General features: G+C 38.6%; 1 protein-coding gene across 8 annotated transcripts in view; it reads left to right on the top strand.

The window, feature by feature from the left end:
* The window catches only part of LOC123800655 (coiled-coil domain-containing protein 170-like), a 45,769-nt gene that overhangs the window by 17,414 nt on the left and 7,122 nt on the right, over nucleotides 1-21,233 (top strand). For all 8 annotated transcript variants that reach the window (XM_045810455.2, XM_087855994.1, XM_087855992.1 and 5 more), the window contains 4 exons: nucleotides 6,007-6,263; nucleotides 13,962-14,097; nucleotides 15,774-16,085; nucleotides 17,034-17,234. In XM_045810455.2, coding sequence (XP_045666411.2) covers nucleotides 6,007-6,263; nucleotides 13,962-14,097; nucleotides 15,774-16,085; nucleotides 17,034-17,234 — 906 coding nt within the window. The remainder of the gene's footprint in view (nucleotides 1-6,006; nucleotides 6,264-13,961; nucleotides 14,098-15,773; nucleotides 16,086-17,033; nucleotides 17,235-21,233) is intronic.

Below are 21,233 nucleotides of genomic sequence, written 5' to 3'. Positions count from 1 at the left end.
CTAATCTATTTATCAAAGCAGATATATGAAAGGCTTTACAAGGTGTCATTTTGACTTGGCTTTAGATGGTATATATATTAGTAAAATAATCTAGTGATTTCAACAGAATACCATCAGCATGAGTCAGCTTTCTCTTTTCCACTAACCTATTATTTAATCCCACAGGAACACAATTGTCTTGATAAGGCAGTTTTTCTGTACACTGCATGAATTTAAAATTTTTTGTTATAATCAACTTTATTTCTTTGTGGGACATACAAAAATAATTATCATGTGTTTCTGCCCAATAATGGAGGAACAGGTGCAAGAGGGGCTATATTTAAGAAAAGCCAGATATGGAAGTGATTAATATTAAAGTGTTCAGTTGGTGATTGTGTTGTCTAGTTTAGGCACTGTGATGTTGAATTAAAACTCTTGCATAGTGATGGATAGGTTTCTGTAGGAATAAACAGGAGTTAAAGAACTTGTAAAAAATGTTACTGTTAATATGTATAGTAAGTCCTGGTGTGTTAAACTTAAAATAAATTTAAAGTGTTTTGCCAGTATTTTTAGTTTGATTTTTCATGGAAATTTTTTATTTGTGAGGGCAATATGACTGTATTTATGGAGTTAAGATGTTTTTTCTTTCTTTAGTAATAAGGCAAATAGTAGACACCTGGTAGATGTACCCCCTGGAGGGGGTGAGTGGAGGCAATGCCAATTTTGCTGCTAAAGAAAAATATATAGCAGAACCAATTATTATTAATTTTAATTGCAGTTTTTATTAAGATAATTGAAAAAGCACATGCAGTTTTAAGAAATAATAGAGAGAGATCCTTTATACACTTTGCTGAGTTTATCCCATAGTCAATTTTGCAAAATATAATATAATGTAACAACCTGAATATTGACATTAATGCAACACGGCCTACCCAGTCCACCAATCTTATTCACATTTCCCTGGTTTTACTTGTATTCATTTGTTTGTGTGTATAAAGTTCTAAACAGTCAGTCAAGATACTGAACAGTTTGAAGACCACAAAGATCTTTCCTGTTGCCATTTTATATTCACACCCACTTCCTTCCTACCCTCAACCCCTGGTAACCACTAATCTTTCCTTCCTTCTAAAGTGTTGTCATTTCAAAAATGTTTTATACTCAAAAAGCTAAACATAGAGTTATCATATGACCTTTAAAAGAAGAGTGATATTATATGATGTGAAATTACAACTAAGGAGAATAGGTATCCTTTGCTTATGTTCTTGGAACATTCTGTTCATACCACTAGTATTGTACCTGTTAAGTTATATTCTAATTATTTGTTTTATAATTGGTTTCCCTGATGAGCTGGGAAATTTTTGAGAGTTCTTAATTTTTCTCCTGTCACATGAACCTATAAGCTACTGAAGACTTGTTGGTCAAATAAAGAATGGCTTAGGTGCTAGATGGGAAGCAGGAAGACCAAGTAAGAGATGGACAGTGGGGCCCTAAAACAAGACAAAGGCAGCAAGGCAGCAGGCATGGGGAGAGAGGGATAGATATGAGAGACATATTAGAGGTAAAGTGAACAGACCTAGTAACTTGAGGGAAGGATTTAAAAAAGGGGTTAATCAAAAATGACTCTGATCTAATTAACATGTTTTTACAAAAATGTAAATGAATTTTGAACTTTCCATTTTTAAAACATTTGATCTTATTATTAAAAGGTCTTTTCTAAATGGGTTTTTCATGAAATACTTAGCCCATTATTTTAAGTAAATAAATTTATGATTAACTAAGTCAGTCTTAAAGCAGGCTCTGATCTGCAATACACAGACATAGGGATGCAGCAAATTATATTTTGGTAACAAGTAGAAACTGACAAATGAATACCTGGGGAAAGGAGTGAGCATGCTCAAAACAAACAAAAAACACTACAGGGGCCCATGGCTGACTTAGTAAGAGTATGCAGCCCTTAATCTCAGGGTCATGAGTTCAAGCCCCACGTTGGGCATGGAGCCTAGTTAAAAAAAAAAAAAAAAATGCTACAAAAGAATAGCTCCTTTGTAATAGCTAACATAGGAGTAAAAGGTTTTACTTGTATGAAAAGTAAGAAGGGGGAAAAATCTGACCCTAGAGTTTATTTACCACAAGTTAGAAAAATTCAAACCAAACCATTTCATTATCAACTGGTGATGGTGAATTCTCTTAACTAATCACTCCTTTTCTCTAGGGAGAATTTGTTTAATTTACTATTTCACTAGTGGTTGTATTTTATTCTAAGAAATTTTAGTTTAATGATACTGTAATTTTTTTTAAAGAATTCCTTTCCTCACTACTTCAGACTGCAAAACTGATTCCTATTCAGAATTTTGTCTGAATGTCCTAAAAACCCAACTTCATATTACAAGCCATGTTCCTCTATGGTAGGAAGGCTGTAGTATCCTTTGAGAATTGTTTAAGGGTCAGGACTATAGAGCAGCTTTTAATAATGCATATTTTGGGGGAAATGGAGTAGTACTTTTTAAAAAATATTGGTCTGTGCCAAAAATGGAATTAAAAAGCAGTCTAAATGATGAAGTCAGTGCAACCCTGGAGACTGTGGGGCTGGCCAGGAAGTGTTCATTCAATTCCAGACTCTTTTTCACCCTGGGAACATTTATAAAATGTAAGATGCATTTAAACCCATACATTCATTTACATCTTTTGTGGTCATTTAAAAACACCCCCCCCCCCCGCCGCAGTATAGGATTTGTTACATCCAGTTTAGCACAGTTCCTTAATATCAGCGCAAGGAATGCCTCCATGCAAGAGAAAAAGAACCACCAAAGAAAACTGGAAAGAAGTAATCAGGGAGGGAGAGAAAAAGGAGTTTCACAAATGCCAAGGATCAGTCATGGATTCACTGCAGAAAGCAGAAGCCACCTTAAGTATTTCAAACCGAAAACGATTTAATGCAGAGAATTATGTATACAAAGTGATCGGAAGGTCTGGGTGTGGGAGCCGGGGCCAGGACTAGATGAATGAGTTCAAGGACACACACCGTGGATGAGGTCCTGAGGTCAGGAAGTTGCTGCTACTGTCGCTGAGCCTTCATTTTATTTATTTTTAGTTTTTAAAGATTTTATTTACTCATCTGAGAGAGAGAGAGACAGAGAGGACCAAGGGGGAGGAGCAGAGAGGAAGCAGACTCCCCACTGAGCCAGGAGCCTGACTCAGGCTGGCCCCAGGACCCTGAGATCGCAACCCCAGCCATGACCCCAGCCCAAGACTGAGCCAGACACCCCTGCTGAGCCTTTACTGCACAAGGCACAGCTGCTTGTCAACCTCCACGAAGCTGTCAGCTAAGTAATTCGATATTTTTCTCTGGCTCCTTGACCTTGCTTATCAGCATAATTCGTGGTGGGAAAATGGCCTCCTCTCTATTCTAAATTTCGTGGGAACGCATCTCTTTGGTGCAGCTCAAGTACGCATAGCCTAGCTCTCAAAGCATAGTTCCCCAGACCAGCAGCATGAACATCACCTGGGAACTTGGTAGGAAAACAAATTCTCAGACCCCATGCCAAACTAGGAGCTCTGGGTGTAGGCCTAGCAATCTGTTTTTTAATGAACCCTCCAGGTGATTCTGATGCATTGCTGAAGTTTGAGAACCATGGGCCTAGAGAATCCTGGCCCCCATAAGGGCTCTGGAAACAAAGTTTTATTTCTAGTTCTGCAGAATAAGAAGACATCATGGGGTGGGAATGGATACCAAGTGCCAATGACCATATCCAGGAGAGAGCATGGCCAGTGGTGTCAAATGCTTTGGTGACATGTGGAATATGATGATGACTGAAAAGAAATGATTGAATCTGATAAGGGACCACTGGTGACTTTTGAGAGAAGAGTTTCCATGGTGAAGAATAAGGGATGAGAAACAGAATGAGATAAAAGTGTAATTACAGTGTATGAAGAATGAGCACAGAGGATTCTTACGGTCGATGTGGCTGGGCAATGAAGAGAAATGGGCTTTAGCTTGAGCTCAAATCTTCCACTTCATCTTCATGACCTTGTCTGTGCCCTCTACCACCTCTTCTCCCTTTCAGGTATCTTATTCACTTCTGCAGCTAATTAGGGAAGTTTGTGGAGTGCCTTTTGTATGACATAATTTCAAGTTCCAAGGGAGCACAGACTTCAATTTAGTGTGTACCTGCAATTTAGTTGTATGTTTTCAATTTAGTCTATTATATTTTTGTATGTGAGAGACACTATGTTAGGTCCTTGATATATGTTATTTTTATTTCTTACAAACACAATGTGAGGTGGGTAAGAAAATTTGACTGACTTGCCTATGGCCACAGTTTGTCTTGTTGTTCCTCAAATTTTGAGGTCTTTCTGTTCTTTCATACTTTCTTTCTCTATAAACTCCACAGCCTCACTGAGGTGTCTGTTTTTAGTGGTGATGTAATAAAAAAGAATATGTAGAGGTATGTTTTGAAAACATATAAGGTTCATTTTATTGTTTTAATTTCACAGAATTTTTAAGAATTAGAACATATTTTATACACATACTGGACTAAAAATTTAGTTTAAAATGCCTGGTCTTCCCACTGCCTGTGCTATTAGGAATTATAGCATTTGTCATTAATGCAATTTTTTTTCAATCACTAAATATTCCTGACACTTTTCCGGTTATAAAGCTAATGATTTTTTATAATGTCAAATCAAATTTGCCGCCTTTCCCCTCTTTTACAAGTTTATCAGGATCATACAAAGTCTATTAAGAAATTTAAACAAATTAGGTTAAATTGAAAGTTAACTGACCCCTGAATGTTAGCAGTACCTCACTTAATCTAGTGAGCTTTCTTCACTTACCAGATGGAAGAGCAGAGGCTTTTTTAAAGAAGATTTTATTTATTTATTTGACAGAGAAGATAGAAGGAGCCAGAGAGCATAAATGTGGGGGCAGGGAATGGCAGAGGGAGAGGGAGAAGCAGGCTCCCCACCGAGCAGGGAGCCAGCCTGACTCTGGACTCGATCCCAGGATTCTGGGATCATGACCTGAGCTGAAGGCAGATGCTTAACCAACTGAACCACCCAGATGTCCCTGGTCTTTTTCAGTTAGCAGCTTGTGGCTCTCTTCTGTTGCTTCCCCTCTCACAGGCCATCACTTTTCAAAACTTTATTATTTTTTCTTTCTTTTATTTGCCTAAAAAAATATAGTCAATTTAAGCTTCATTATTTCTCCTCACTCTCCTATCCACCCATTTCTCTGATCAGCACAGACAAGGCCAGGAAACAAATGGTATATACATAGGCATCTCTTTAGGAGAGAGGCCTCTGAACACATTCCCCTTCACAACCAGCATAAAGCAAATATCTATGGCCAAAATGTTAAGTATTTGTTTTCTGCTAGGAATTCTAGAATTCATTGTTGGTATAATTTACTCTTATAACAAGATTTAAACAACTTTAATGTTGATAAGAATAAAATCACTTAGTCCAAATCCTATGTGTCATTTTGATATGATTTTTTAAAATTACACTGCTTTTGTTTTTATTTTATTTTTTAAATAAGTTTACGTATTTATTTAAGTAATCCCTACAATCAACATGGGGCTCAAACTCATGACCCTGAGATCAAGAGTTGCAAGCTCTTCCAACTGAACCACCCAGGCCCCCCTTGAAATAATGTTTAAAATACGTGTAGCATTGGAATATACTGTTAGATTTGAAAGTCTTCATTTTATTGTATAATAATGTATAATTAGGGCATCTGGGTGGCTTAGTCAATAGAGTGGCTGACTCTTGATTCAGCTCAGGTCATGATATTTCGGGGACATGGGATCGAGCCTCGAGTTGGGCTCTGCACTCAGGAGTCAGCTTGAGGATTATCTCTCTCCTTCTCCCTTTGCCCAACCCCCACTTGCTCACACACTCTCTCTCTAAAATAAATGAATAAGTCTTTTTAATAAACAATGTATAACCTAAATACCCATAATGATTCAAAGTCATGAGTTTTCTAAAATCAAAATTATTATTTTAAGTAACATTTCCTTTTCTTATTAGCTAAGAAATCTTCAAAACAAGCTCCTCATAAAGGAAACTTCATTGCAAGAGATGAAGAATGAGCTAGAAAGTTACAAAGAAAATAATGTGCAACAGTCTTTCCAGATAATGTCCCTGAAAGATGATATCAAGGACCTAGAGGAACTTATTGCTTCTTTAACCAGAATTAAATCTTTGAAAAACACCAATATTCAGAATCTTGAAAGAGGCAACTGGGATCTAACTGAAAGAATTAAAGAACTAGAAAACCGTCTAAGGTAGGAAATTTTCTAGTTTGTTTTCAAACATGTCATTTGTCATAACCTTGAAAATAGTATATAAACTCCATATTCCTGATTGATCACAGAATTTAAACTTAGTAGGATTTCCTGTAATACCTTTAGTCAACATTACTATGTTCAAAAAGATATTTTTATTGAGATATAATTCATATACCATTAAAATTCACCCTTTTAATCAGTTGTACTTCATTAAGAAAGAAAAGAAAAATTCATCTCTTTAAAGTGTACAATTCCGAAGTTTTTAGTATATTCACAAGGTTGTGCAATCATTACCACTATTCAATTCCAGAACATTTCATCACCCTCCAAAGAAACCCCATGTACATTAGCAGTTACTCCCCATACCACTCTCTCTAGTCTCTGACAACCACTAATCTACATTCTTTCTCTCTGGACTTGCCTTTTCTGGACATTTCACATGAATGCAATCATACAGTATATGGCCTCTGTGTCTCACTTATTTCATTTAGCACAATATTTTTAAGATTGATCCATGTTGAAGCATGAATCCATATACTTCACTTCTTTTTATGGTGGAATAATATTCTGTTGTATGAAAATACCAAGTTTCCTTATCCATTCATCAGTTCATGGACATTGGGTTGTTTCCCTTTTTTGGAGGGGCCTTATGAATAATGCTGCTGTGATCATTCTTGTATGAGCTTTTATATGACTGTATGCTTCATTTCTCTTAAGTAATGCCTTCGGAAGTAGAATTGCTGGGTCCTAAAGTAACTCTATGTTTACTTCTGAGGAACTTCCAGACTATTTTCCAAGGCAGCTGCACCATTTTACATTCCCACCAGCAATGTATGAGGATTCCAATTGCTCCACATCCTCACCACTTGTTACTGTTCATCTTTTTTATCATAGACATTCTAGTGGATATGAAGTTGCATCTCATTGTGATTTTAATTTGTATTTCTGTAAAACTTAAGATGTTGAGCATCTTTGCATGTGCTTATTGTCCATTTGTATATCTTCTTTGTAGAAATATCTATTCAAATCCTTTGCCCAATTTTATTTTATTTTATTTTTTAAATTTGTTTTTATTTATTTTTAAATTTTTAAAATTTAAATTCATTTAATTAACATATATTGTATTATTGGTTTCAGAGGTAGAGTTCAGTGATTCATCAGTCTTATATAATACCCAATGTCCATTACATCATGTGTCCTCTTTAATGTCCATCACCCAGTTACCCATCCCTCCACCTCCTTCCCTCCTACAACCCTCAGTTTGTTTCCTGTGATTAAGAGTCTCTTATGGTTTGTCTCCCTCTCTGGTTTCATCCTGTTTTATTTTTTCCTCTCTTCCCCTATGATCCTTTGTTTTGTTTCTTAAATTCCACATATGAGTGAGATCATATGATAATTGTCTTTCTCTAATTGACTTATTTCACTCAACATAATACCCTCTAGTTCCATCCATGTTATTGCAAATGGCAAGATTTCATTTTTTTGATGGCTGAGTAGTATTCCACTGTGTGTGTGTGTGTGTGTGTGTGTGTGTGTGTGTGTGTGTGTGTGTGTATACCACATCTTCTTTATCCATTCATCTGTCAGTGGACATCTGGGCTCTTTCCATAGTTTGGCTATTGTGGACATGGCTGCTATAAGCATTGAGGTGCAGGTGCCCCTTCGGATCATTACATTTGTATCTTTGGAGTAAATACCCAGTAGTGCAATTGCTGGGTCATAGGGTAGCTCTATTTTCACCTTTTGAGGAACCTCCATACTGTTTTCATGAGTGGCTGTACCAGCTTGCATTCCCACCAACAGTGCAGGAGGGTCCCTCTTTTCCCACATCCTCGCCAACATCTGTCATTTCCTGACTTGTTAATTTTAGCCATTCTCACTGGTATGAGGTGATATCTCATTATGGTTTTGATCTGTATTTCCATGATGCTAAGTGATGTTGAGCATTTTTTCCTGTGTCTGTTGGCCATTCTCCATTTCTTTGGAGAAATGTCTGTTCACGTCTTCTGCCCATTTCTTGAGTGGATTATTTGTCCTTTGGGTATTGAGTTTGATAAGTTCTTTACAGATTTTGGATACTAGCCCTTTATCTGATATGTCACTTGCAAATATCTTCTCTCATTCTGTTGGTTGTCTTTTGGTTTTGTCAACTGTTTCCTTTGCTGTGCAAAAGCTTTTTATCTTGATGAAGTCTCAATAGTTCATTTTTGCCTTTGTTTCCCTTGCCTTTGGAGAAGTGTCTAGCAAGAAGTTGCTGTGGCCGAGGTCACAAAGGTTGCTGCCTGTGTTCTCCTCAAGGATTTTGATGGATTCCTGTCTCACATTTAGGTCTTTCATCCATTTTGAGTCTATTTTTGTGTATGGTGTAAGGAAATGGCCCAGTTTCATTCTTCTGCATGTGGCTGTCCAATTTTCCCAACACCATTTGTTGAAGAGACTGTCTTTTTTCCATTGGATATTCTTTCCTGCTTTGTCGAAGATTAGTTGACCATAGAGTTGAGGGTTCATCTGTTCCGTTGATCTATATGTCTGTTTTTGTGCCATTACCATGCTGTCTTGATGATTGCAGCTTTGTCATACAGCTTGAAGTCCGGAAATCTGATGCCACGAGTTTTGTTTTCTTTTTCAACATTCCTTTGGCTATTCAGGGTCTTTTCTGGTTCCATACAAATTTTAGGATTATTTGTTCCAGCTCTGTGAAAAAAGTGGATGGTATTTTGATAGGGATTGCATTGAACGTATCAATTGCTCTAGGTAGCATAGACATTTAACAGTATTTGTTCTTCCGATCCATGAGCATGGAACATCGTTCCATTTCTTTATGTCTTCCTCAGCTTCTTTCATGAGTGTTGTATAGTTTTCTGAGTACAGATCCTTTACCTCTTGGGTTAGGTTTATTCCTAGGTATCTTAAGGTTTTTGGTGCTATTGTAAATGGGATTGATTTCTTAATTTCTCTTTCTTCTGTCTCATTGTTGGTGTATAGAAATGCAACTGATTTCTGTGCATTGATTTTATGTCCTGCCACTTTGCTGAATTCCTGTATGAGTTCTAGCAATTTTGGGGTGGAGTCTTTTGGGTTTTCCACATAGAGTATCATCATCTGCAAAGAGTGAGAGTTTCACTTCTTTGCCGATTCAGCCTTTTATTTCTTTTTGTGGTCTGACTGCTGAGGCCAGGACTTCTAGTACTGTGTTGAACAACAGTGGTGAGAGTGGGCATCCCTGCCGTGTTCCTGACCTTAGGGGAAAAGTTCTCAGTTTTTCCCCATTGAGAATGATATTTGCTGTGGGCTTTTCATATATGGCTTTTATGATATTGAGGCATGTTCCCTCTATCCCTACACTGTGAAGAGTTTTATTCAAGAAAAGATGCCGTACTTTGTCAAATGCTTTTTCTCCATCTATTAAGAGTCTCATATGGTTCTTGTCCTTTCTTTTATTCATGTAGTGTATCACATTGATTGGTTTGTGGGTGTTGAACCACCCTTGCAGCCCAGGAATAAATCCCACTTGGTGTGGTGAATAATTCTTTTAATGTACTGTTAGATCCTATTGGCTAGTATTTTGGTGAGAATTTTTACATCCATGTTCATCAGGGATATTGGTCTGTAATTCTCCTTTTTGGTGGGGTCTTTCCTTTGCCCATTTTATTTTATTTTATTTTATTTTATTATTTATTTATTTTTTAAAGATTTTATTTATTTATTTGACAGAGAGAGAGACAGGCAGTGAGAGAGGGAACACAAGCAGGGGGAGTGGGAGAGGAAGAAGCAGGCTCCCAGCGAAGGAGTCTGATGCGGGGCTCGATCCCAGAACCCCGGGATCACACCCTGAGCTGAAGGCAGACGCTTAACGACCGAGCCAGCCAGGCGCCCCCTCCTTTGCCCATTTCAAATTGGGTTGTCTGTTTATTTTTGAGTTGTGCTTTTTATGTGCTCTGGACACTAGACCCTTATCAGATAAATGATTTACAAGTCCTTTCTCCCACATGTGGGTTACCTTTTCACTTTCTTTTTTAAAAAAAAATTTTTTAAAGTAATCTCTGGGGCGCCTGGGTGGCGCAGTGGTTAAGCGTCTGCCTTTGACTCAGGGCGTGATCCCAGCATTCTGGGATTGAGCCCTACATCAGGCTCTTCTGCTGGGAGCCTGCTTCTTCCTCTCACACTTGCCCTGTTTGTGTTCCCTCTCTCGCTGGCTGTCTCTCTCTCTGTCAAATAAAGAAATAAAATCTTAAAAAAAAAAATAAAAAAGTAATCTCTACACCCAACTTGGCACTTGAACTTATGACCCCAAGATCAAGAGTTGCATGCCCCTCCGACTAATCCAGCCAGGTGCCCCATCTTTTCACTTTCTTAAGAGTGTCTTTTGAAGCACAAAGTATTTTAATTTTGATGGAAGTTTATTTTTTGTTAATTAAGTCTTTGGTGTCGTATCTAAGAAACCATTGCCTAATCCAGTGTTACAAAGATTTACACATATATTTTCTCTTAAGATTCACAGTTACAGCACTTAAATTTATATTTCTGATACATCTTGACTATTTTTTGTATATGATGCAAGTTAGGAGTCTGGATTTATTCTTTTTCATGTGAAGATCCACTAGTTGTCCCAGCATCACTTGTTGAAAAGATTCTTCTTTCTCCTATTGAGTTGTCTTGGCAATCTTGAAGAAAAAAAAATCAATTGACCATAAATGCAGAGGGTTAATTCTGGACTCTCTATTCTCTTCTATTTGTCTATATGTCTATCATTATACCAGTACTATACTGTCTTGATTACTGCAGCTTTGTGGTAAGTTTTGAAGTTTGAGTCCTCCAACTTTATCTTCTTTTTTAATATTGTTTTGGCTATTCTGGGTCCCTTGCTTTGCCATATAAATATTAAGATCAGCTTGTCAATTTCTGTAAAAAAGACAACTGAGATTTTGATAGAAATTGTGTTGAATTTATAGATCAATTTGGGGAGTAATGTCATCCTTTAAAAAAAAGATATATTTATTTATTTGAGAGAGAGAGAATCTCACGTAGACTCCCGCTGAGTGCAGAGCTCCATCTCACGACACTGGAGATCATGACCTGAGCTGAAATTAAGAGTTGGACTGAGGGGCCAACCGACTGAGGGACCCTGGGGAGTAATGTTGTCTTCTAATCCATGGACATGGGCATCTTTATATTTACCTAGGCCTTTAATTCCTTTCAACAACAGGTGGCTCTGTGATGGGGTGGCTGGAGCTGAGGTGGGGTGTGGGCTTGAGGTCCCAGAGTGCCCCATGCAGGAGGTGTTCAGCAGGGCAGCTGTAGCTGAGATGAGCATGGGTTGGGAGTTCGCAGGGCATTCTGTGCAGGGGGCACCGTGGCAAGGCGGCTGGAGCCGAAGCAGGCATTAGCTAGAAGGCCCCAGAATGCTCTGCACTGGGCGTACCCTAGTAAGCTGTCTGGAGCTGAAATGGTGTGGACCTATATCACCTTGGTGTGATGGCTGGAGCTCTAGTGATTGCTGGGCCAGGGGTGTCCCAGTGGGTGCCATGCTGGGACTGCCTTTGTGTGAAAGCTGGGGTTGGTGTGGGCTAGGGGCCTGGGGATCACTGAGGAATTAGGCTGACTATGGTGCCTGGACCTTGTTCACTAATGCGGTCCCCATCCATACTATCAAGGTAGATGGGGAATGTAACTGTGGTGCTCACCAGCCCCTTCAACATGGAGAGAGTTCTAGCAGCTCCCCCTGCTGTTTTTCAGAGTTCTAGGGCTGGCTCTTTTCTATTTAGTGCCTCTTTTAAACTGTGGCTTTTCTGTGCCCCAGGGTATCTGGGGCTGGTGTGGGCCAGGGGCAGGGGGTTTGTTGGTGTGACAGTCTGGCCATGGTGCCTGGACCCTGCCCTATCTGCACCATGAAGGTGGAAGGGGAATGTAAACCCTGGTGCTCCCCAGCCCCTCCATCCAGAGAGCACTCCACCTGTCCCTCACTGCCCAGCGAGTTTCTAGACCTAGCTCCTTTACACCCTAGCTGCTCTTTTAAACCTTGGTTGTTCCTCCATGCCCCAGGGCGTCTGAGGCTGGTGTGGGCCAGGCACCCAGTGCTTACCGAGGCAGCAGGTCAACCACAGCATCTGGAACCCTGCTGCCATCTGCATCACCAAAGTGGAAGGGGAGCACAAACTGCCACCTGTCAGCCTCTCTGATCCAGAGAGAGTTCTAGCAGCTCCTTCACCCTGGGCAAGGTTCCAGGGCTAGTTCTTCCACATTCCAGTTGCTTTTCCAACCTCCAGCTATCCCTCCCAGCCCTGAGGCATCTGGGGCCGATGTGGGCCGGTGACCCAGAGCTTGCAGAAGTATTAGTCAAGGCATCTCTGTCCATCTTGCCTCTCCATGTGGTCTCCCCTGTCCTCTGTTGTGCAAAAGCTGCTCAGTCAGCCCTCAACTCCCCCTCAGGCAGAATTGCTGTACAAATAGATGTCGGCCTGGTGCCTCCATGGAGAAGGTGAGCCCAGGGTCTTCCCTTTGTCATCATCTTGGACTACAATGTCCTCTAGTGTTTCCTATAAAGCATTTCTTCTTCTGATAGTTTTTCCATTGTTTTTCTTCTGAAACTATATTATTTCATTTTCATTTTTTGAATGCCTTTTTTTTCTTTATTGAGTACAGAATTCTGGGTTGCCAGTATTTTTTCTTATAGCACTCTAAGATGTCATCCGATTATCTTCTGACTTCTATAGTTTCTGTTGAAGTTCATCATCAGTCTTTTTGTTGTACCTTTGAAGGGAATAATGTGTGCTTATTATTGGTAGCAATTTGACTACGATGTGTCTTGGTGTGGCTTTCTTTGTATCTGTCCTGCTTAGGATTTACAGAATTTATGGAATCTATCAATTGTCTTTCATTGGGTTTGGAATCTTGGGAATTATTTTTTCAAATATTGTTTTTATACCATTGTGTCTCTGCTGTCACTCTAGGGTTACAGTTACAGGTGTGTTAGACCTTTTGAGTGTGTCCTGCATGTCTCTAATATAACCTTTTGAGGTAAAATTTTCCATTTGGATAATACAAATAATTTCTTTTGAACTGACCCAAATTCACTAATTCTGTAAGCTATAATTCTTAGATGAGGGGAAAAAAACATAGAAGATAGATTGAAACTAACCTAGCTGTGGGTACAGGATAGAAAATATTACCAAATCTTGCAATTAGTAATCAAAACAAAAACCAAATAATTAGCTATTTGTGTATTTGATAATCAAACCAGCTTTTACATATGCTATTCTCTACTGCTGCATCATTATTCTAATTCCCTTTCCTCTCATCAAATCCCAGGGGAAGAGCCCTTCAGGTATTATTAAAATAGGAGTACTTTTATCCCTGTGGAACCTCCTAATCATCACAGTGTTACCAGTAGTTGCAGGCAGATATTCATGCTCAGATTTCCCCTGGAAAAGGGTGGTTTAAAAGTTGACCTTCCCCAGGGGATCTGCTGGAGGACTCAGCACTGGATTGTTTTTCTCTCCATTTCTCTGTCATTTCTAGTCTCTCCCTAGAAATAGTTAGGTAACTGCGCAGAGCTCTTTTCATAGGAAGTACATTTCTACTTGATATACATAGTTAATATATTTTAAGTGGGGATTATTTCTTTTAATTATTTTTAATTGAAGTTTGAAATTGATTTGGTTTCATGATGTTGTTACCTACTGATATCTTACGCAGAGTACATCTGTTTGAAAGAGAAAAGGCAGAGCGAAAAGCAGGCCTTTTGGAGAAAACGTTAGCAGGTACTGATGGATTCACCCCTTATATGAATATGAAAGGACAAGAAGATTCCTTGGATAGTTTCATGATGACGGTGAGAATAAATTTTGATTGATTTTTAAAGAAACAGAATTTTTATTACCTGGTGTTACTCCAAGAGATACTTGGCAAATGTTGAGTGGTTTGTCGGTCTGCTGCTTATGGAGGATGGGAGGAAGCAGTGCGGTATGGCTGACTGGAAGCCTTTCTGAAGTACAGAGAGAAAGCACAAGGCGGATCTTAGATCTACTGTGATACTGTAGAACCGTTAGAAGGAACCCAGCTGAGAGAGAACTGGAGGACAGGTGGTGGTTAGAGAATGAAGTATTGGAGTTTTAGATTTCTGGTGTGGGTTACTTCCTGCTGCTGACAACGTCTGGGTTTTGGGCTCTGAATGTAAGGGTTGAAGAGAGGTGTAGGTGAAAGTCATTGAAACCGAGGCACAGCAATCACAAAGCTAAACTGGTGGCTCATCTATATTGGATCTTGAAATCTAGAATTATGTCATCAGTTGGGTTTAGAAGGAAGGCATGAGCCTGGTCCCTAGTAGATAGCAATTCACAGGATGAGTAGAGGTTTTATAGAAGAATGTTGGAGGAGGATGAGAGCCACTCCATTGTCAAGGTAGTGGTGAAAGTTTATTTTGAAATCCTTAGACTTAAACAGTTTATTATATAATCTGAATGTAAGACAAGGTCCATTATAATCCAATTAACATGAGGGTTTCCGTTTGAAAAAATTCAGCAACTACTTTCAAAGTAGTTTAAAGTAATTCCAATTTTTAATTGCGCCCTCAAGTAATTCACAGTAACACTTCCCATTTTTTTCACTTCTCTCACTAATCGGTCACATTCTTGAAAAACTCTCCCAAACCAGCGTCTATGCAACTCTGACCTTTTCTATCATTGCCCTTTTATTCTGCCTCTTCTAGACTTTTAGCGATGCAAACCCATCCTTACTTCAACAATTCTAGCTCTCTTTCTATTTCTTGGTTTCACGTGACAAAAAGTCCAGAAACAGAACCTATTTACTCAGCTTCCAGAATTGAAGGCGTCAAGAAGGTGGAAAAAAGACTAGAATTTATAAAGGTAGAATGTTCCTGTGGGAGATTGGGAAAGAAGTACAAGAATCATCTTCCCCCCACCCCAGGCTATTTACAATGGAAGCAGGATAATTATAGGAGTACAAGGGAAAAGTTGGGGGAAGAAATGGGACTTCTTTCATTTACACTTTTGCATCATCAAAGTTGTTATTACTAAGTGATGTTCTGTAACATAATGAAGTTTTTATGGAAATATCCATTTCCCTCGCAACTGTTCACTTAATTGTCTTAACACTCATTGATGATCCTTGCCCAAATCAGTTATTTTATTAGATGCAAAATGCTGATTTTAAAATTTCTGTCATTCTTTCTACATTTATTAGCTCAAAATTTTCTGTAAAGAGTGTAACTTCATGAACTGAAGCTGTTCGGTTAGCTGCTTCTCCAACCTAAATTTCCTATGCTCTCAAACCAGTTTCTCCATACGATCATTTTAATACCTCTTGATGTTTTAGTTTGCTCTTTTGAGTATGCCGTTGTCTCTCTTATGACCCCAACTCTTTATTTCTTTTGAGGGCCTTGCTCTTAAAGTTTTGTATTATGACTATATTTATATTTTAAAGAAGAAAGCAAGTGTCTCCATATTAAATTCCAAATGGAAAGTTTAACATGTGTGTTGGCATATTTAGGTTAAAGGTGAAGGTATCCTGACCAAGAACTTTGAAAGAGACATTTTTCACTCTGAAGGACCAAAAGATGGGCAGAAAATTTGGGATAAGTATCAACAAGATTCAATCCATAAGGAAAAACAAAAATCTGAGTTGGACCGACCTTCACATTCATTCAGCTGGGAAACCAAAACTGCCCGATCACACTATCAGAAATTCCTCAGTCAGTTGGCTACTCTTCTGAGCAACAGTATGGTCCTCATACCAGCCACCGAGGAAGCTGTGAAAGAGAGGATTCAGGAAATTGGTGCGAAAGAACGATCTTGGAAGTCTGTAGGTGTATTGACACACAAGTCATTCTTTCTTTGTTTCTTTTAACATGCTGATTTTGATATTAGCCGATTTAGTAAATTCTTGGCTCTGAATTTTAATTTTGATTTTATGTTTACTATTACAGTGATAAAAGGGAAGATGATGTCCATTATTACAGCAGAGGTAGTGTAGTGTATTTATTAAAAGCAGAGCGCCCAGGTATGAATCCCAGCTCAACCATTACCAGCTGTGTGCTCTTGGACAGATTACTTATCCTCTCTGGGCCTCAGTTTCATTTGTAAAATTTGGTGAGATGGGTGGGGGCTGGAAGGGCATAGCTCTTATCTCACAGAGTGGTAAGGATTAAATGGATTAATACATGATAATGCTTAGTACAGTTCAATGTAAGCTCAGTGAATCCTGCCTTAAAAATAGTGGTACGGTGAAGATAATGTGACCATTATGCCTAAATACTGGTCAGGTCAGCCAGTGCAGTAACATACATTGTCAGATCAGTTCTTTGTTTGAATTTATTGGCCGACTCTATAAAAAAATTGAACCCGTAAGTTTCAGTGGATATAACTCCTTGTCACGTCCAAATCAGTTGAGTAAAATTTCATGCCTCTTCACCTTAAAATTCAAACAAAGATAGGTATTGCTTAGGTTCAATGTGTTCGTAAAATCTGTTGCAGTCTGTTTATTGTAGAGTTCCATTTTTTTCACTTTTTGCTTAAAATTGTACAATTTTATTTCTCAGTACTAACTAAAATGTCTCATTTTGTATATCAAACCTTTCCATTTCTTTTCCTAAATCCAGCTGATACATGCCAAATCTTAAGTCTTCGCCACTCACCTAGTGAGTAATGTAATGTTTCTACAGTGTCGGTATCGGTAGAACTTGCACATAGTTTTGAAATGAAATAGAAATCATGGGCCATCAGGAGTTTTGGCTATCCTCTCTCCCCACAGAGGACTGAAGACCTCCAGCAGGAAATTCTGACGCTCACTCGGCGCCTGGAGCTGCTGCAGCGTCACTCTGAGGAAGCCGCTGGAGAATCATCCCAAATGCAAGACAGGTGTAGGGAACGAGAAAGACCCTTGAAATGTCCAGAAGGAAGAATTGCTGTTAATGACTTTTTGCAAGAGAGTTTAGACTTGGACAGGAATGAAGTAAGAATTTTCTGTATAAGGCATTTCTTTGACAGTGAAAACAACCATATTTTATTATATTATCTAATGTTTATTAGATACTAGATATTAATGCTGTTAATACTATTTATACTTAATATTGGAAAAGAGAGGAAAATTTGCTACAAACCTTTAAACCTTCTGCTTTTATCAAAAAAACCTCTCCTTGTTCCATATCTCTCATTTCCCTAATACATACATATTCCGTATTCATTGTGAGGGCATTTGTTAGTGTATTTCTTAATGTACTTTAAAAAGCAGATTAGAAGGAAAGGAACTCAAAGGAATGACTGTACAGGTAGAACATCAGGCACTGTGTCAGCTAGATATGAGGAGTATCAGGAAGGGGCCAGCGATGCTATTCCTCGTAATTGCTATGTAGACCAGTGCCTTCGTGACACTCCATGTCTCTGTGTCTGTAAGGAAGACAGGAAAGCGTCAATTCTAAGAATGGGATGGAAACAGGTAGGGTACAATATAATTTGTTTTCAGGAGATTTTTTAAAAATTCTGTTTTATTATCTCTCAGTAGACGTGCTTGTCACATCATACCTATGTTATACTCTTTCTGTAACTGCTGTGGCTCAAAGCATACTCTCACTCATTCACTCACTCATTTAGTCTTTCATTACACTCCTTCACCATATGCATCCAGCACTGAGTTTAGAAAACTTCCAGGGGTGACGGGGTGGCTCAGTTGGTTAAGTGTCTGCCTTCGGCTCAGGTCTGCATCGGGCTCCCTGCTCTGCAGGAGTCCTGCTTCTCTGTCTCCCACACCCCCTGCTTGTGTTTCCTCTCTCACTGTGTGTCTCTCTGTCAAATAAATAAAATCTTAAAACAAGAAAAAAAAAAAAAGAAAAAAAAGAAAACTTCCAGTGCTTAGTGAAGTGGTATTAACTATGTTCTCCACAGAGTCTAAGGATAAATCCAGCTTCTACCTCTGTTCCTGAATGTGTAATCAATAATTCTTCATTTCCCTGCAAACATTTTAAAACATTATATTAAATTTTAAGAATATTCAAGTAACACATGCTTTCTACAGCTCTTGAAATCAAGTTAAAAGACTTGAAGAAAGAATAGTTTTCCTCAACTTTCTTTCTGCCTATTTTACCTCAGTAACCAGTAGTGTGTGTATCTTCTACAATTATTGCCATGGAATAATTATGGAAATATACAAGTACATATATGTGGGTGGTGACATTTTTATAAAACTGGGACTATGCTAGTCAAATACTCTTCTTACATGGTAAGAAGTTACGTACTTCATGGTATTTTCTTAAGTTAAAAGATGAAGATTTAACTCATTCCTTTAATAGCTGCATAGTGGTCCACAGAGTGTGTATAACTTATCTATTTGATCAGTTCCCAATTGATGGACTATCAGAATATTTCCACCTTTTATACCACTACAAATAATGGAGCAATAAATAGACTTATATATATATATCTTTCCACATTGGTGCTTTCTGATTGAGTTCTAAATGAGAAATTGTAGGATCACAGTGTATGAGTATTTTAACTTTTAAAGCTACTTCCAAAAGGCAGAAGGAATTCACTTTCCAAATAGAAATATGGGAGTACCTCTTTCTTCTTCATAGCCTAGCCAGCATTGGATGATGTCATTCTTTTAGAGACAGAGAGAGACAGTTAGGTTAAAATAGTACAGTTTTAACATTTACCTGATTACTAACTAGGTTGAGTTCCCCCTTTTCTTAAAATGTTGGTTTCTTGGATTCCTTTGCCTCTCTACTCCTTACAATTTGGAACTCAGATGCAGACAATTGACTTAATCAAACTCTGTGGTTCATAAAATAGTATCTTGGGCCATGAAAGGGCTTTCTCTTGTTTATTATTATTTATTCCATTTAAGTCCATTTTCCCATTCCCTCTTCCAAAGGAGATCAATCTGGGATGCCTGGGCGGCTCAGTCCGGTAAGCGTCCAACTTTTGATCTCAGCTCAGGTCTTGATCTCAGGTCGTGAGTTCAAGCCCCCCACAGTGTGGAGCCGACTTAAAACAAAAACAAAGGAGATCAATCTAATGTGTTTAACGTATATCTTTTTGTTCATACAGTTGACCCTTGAACAGTGTAGGGGGTTAGGGTCACTGACACCCTCTCCATGCAGTCAAAAATCCCCATGTATAATTTTTGACTCTCCCCAAAACTTAACTAATAGCCTACTGTTGACCAGAAGCCTTGCTGATCACATAGTCAATTTACACATATTTTGTTTGCCATATTTATATATACTGTATTCTTACAATAAAGCAAGCTAGAGAAAATATTAAGAAAAATCATAAAAGAAAATACACTGACAGTGCTGTACCATATGTCTCAAAAAATCTGTGTATAAGTGGACTTGCACCGTTCGAACCCATGTTGTTCAAGGGTCAATTGTCTATGTTCTTTTAAATATAATTTTATACACATTTTAATTTGCATAAATGGTACTGTGGCAAAACCTCATTCTATTACTCAGCATTGTATTTTTAAGTTCCACTTAGTGTTGCTATGTGTTCATCTAGTTCATTGCTTCTGTCTATTACATGGAGTTCTACAGAGTGCATATCTGCCATGCTCTGCCTGTCCACTCCTCAGTGATGAATACCCTGGTTACCTCTGTCTTTTTGCCACCACAAACCCTGCTACCAGCATCCTTGTACAAGTTTCCCTATAGACCTGTAAGAGAATTTCTTAGGGGTGTTTGCTCAAGATTGGAGTTGGTGGCTCCTTGGGTATCCGTACACTTAATTTGATTAAGTACTGCCAGTCAGCTCACACAGAACGATAGTCCCACCAGAGGTACATAGGGGTTCTTGAATCTCCACGTTCTTGTAATTTCTTGGCATTGACCAGCTTCCTTCTTTTTTCCATTTCAGTGGGTATAAAGTAATTACTAATTTAATCTGCATTTCTCTGAGTGTTAATGAGTTGGAACATTTTCTTTATGATTTTTAGTTTTTAGTCTTTTTAGTCTTTGCCTTTTGTTTCCTTTACCCATTTTCCTATTTGGTTTCCAGTCTGTTCTTATTAATTTCCAAAACTGTGTGCGTGTCTTCCTCACCCTGTTCAGGCCCTTACACTTATGGCGGGTCACCTCTCCACGTGGGCTATCCTCTCACCCTGGTCAGGCTTTGAGTCCCTCTGTGGGGCAGCCCTCCTCTATGTCCACTTTTGTCATCTGCTTGGGTCATAGCATTTCTCTCGTCATTCTAGTGCTTGCCTTGTTCTGCCCACTTAATGGCTTTAGGACTGAAATGTCCAGAGAAGAAAAGAAAGGAAAGGAAGAATAAGAAGAGAAAGAATAAGAGCAACTGGTTTATGTTTAACCTTTCACATCTCCTGATAAATGTACTTATTTAAATCATAATTTTCCTGTCAAGAGGTACTTCAGCTTTGTTCCACAAATATTGACATGTACCATTTTCCTTATTTTTCATTTTGAATATAGTAATATATTTTTAAGTTGCCAGATATATGGGATTTTAAGAATTTTGTATTTTATTGCAATATGCCGGAAGTATATGATCCTTGAGAATTTATTGAGACTTCTTACACAGCTAATACTTGGTTGATTTTGGTAACTGTACCATATGTGCTTGTAAAGAATGTGTTCTCTGTTTGTTGGGTGTAGAGTTCCATACATAGCTAATGCTCAAGCATATTATTCATATGGTTCGAATTGTCAGTATCTCTGATGATTTTTGTATCCTTGATTCTGGAAAAAGTATGCTGAGTTCCTACAACTTTGAGTAAAGGTAAAGTTATAATTTTTACATGAAACTGAAAGTGATCAGGGGCGCCTGGGTGGCTCAGTCGTTAAGCGTCTGCCTTTGGCTTAGGGCGTGATCCTGGATCCCTGGGATAAGCCCTGCATCAGGCTCCTCCGCTGGGGGCCTGCTTCATCCTCTCCCACTTGCCCTGTTTGTGTTCCCTCTCGCTGGCTGTCTTTCTCTCTGTCAAATAACTAAATAAAAAAAA

Source organism: Ursus americanus, chromosome 26 (genome assembly GCF_024610735.1).
Source record: "Ursus americanus isolate L20-20 chromosome 26, mUrsAme1.1.p, whole genome shotgun sequence".
In the NCBI taxonomy this organism is placed as follows: Eukaryota; Metazoa; Chordata; class Mammalia; order Carnivora; family Ursidae; genus Ursus; species Ursus americanus.
This window is presented reverse-complemented; position numbering and strand designations above follow the sequence as displayed.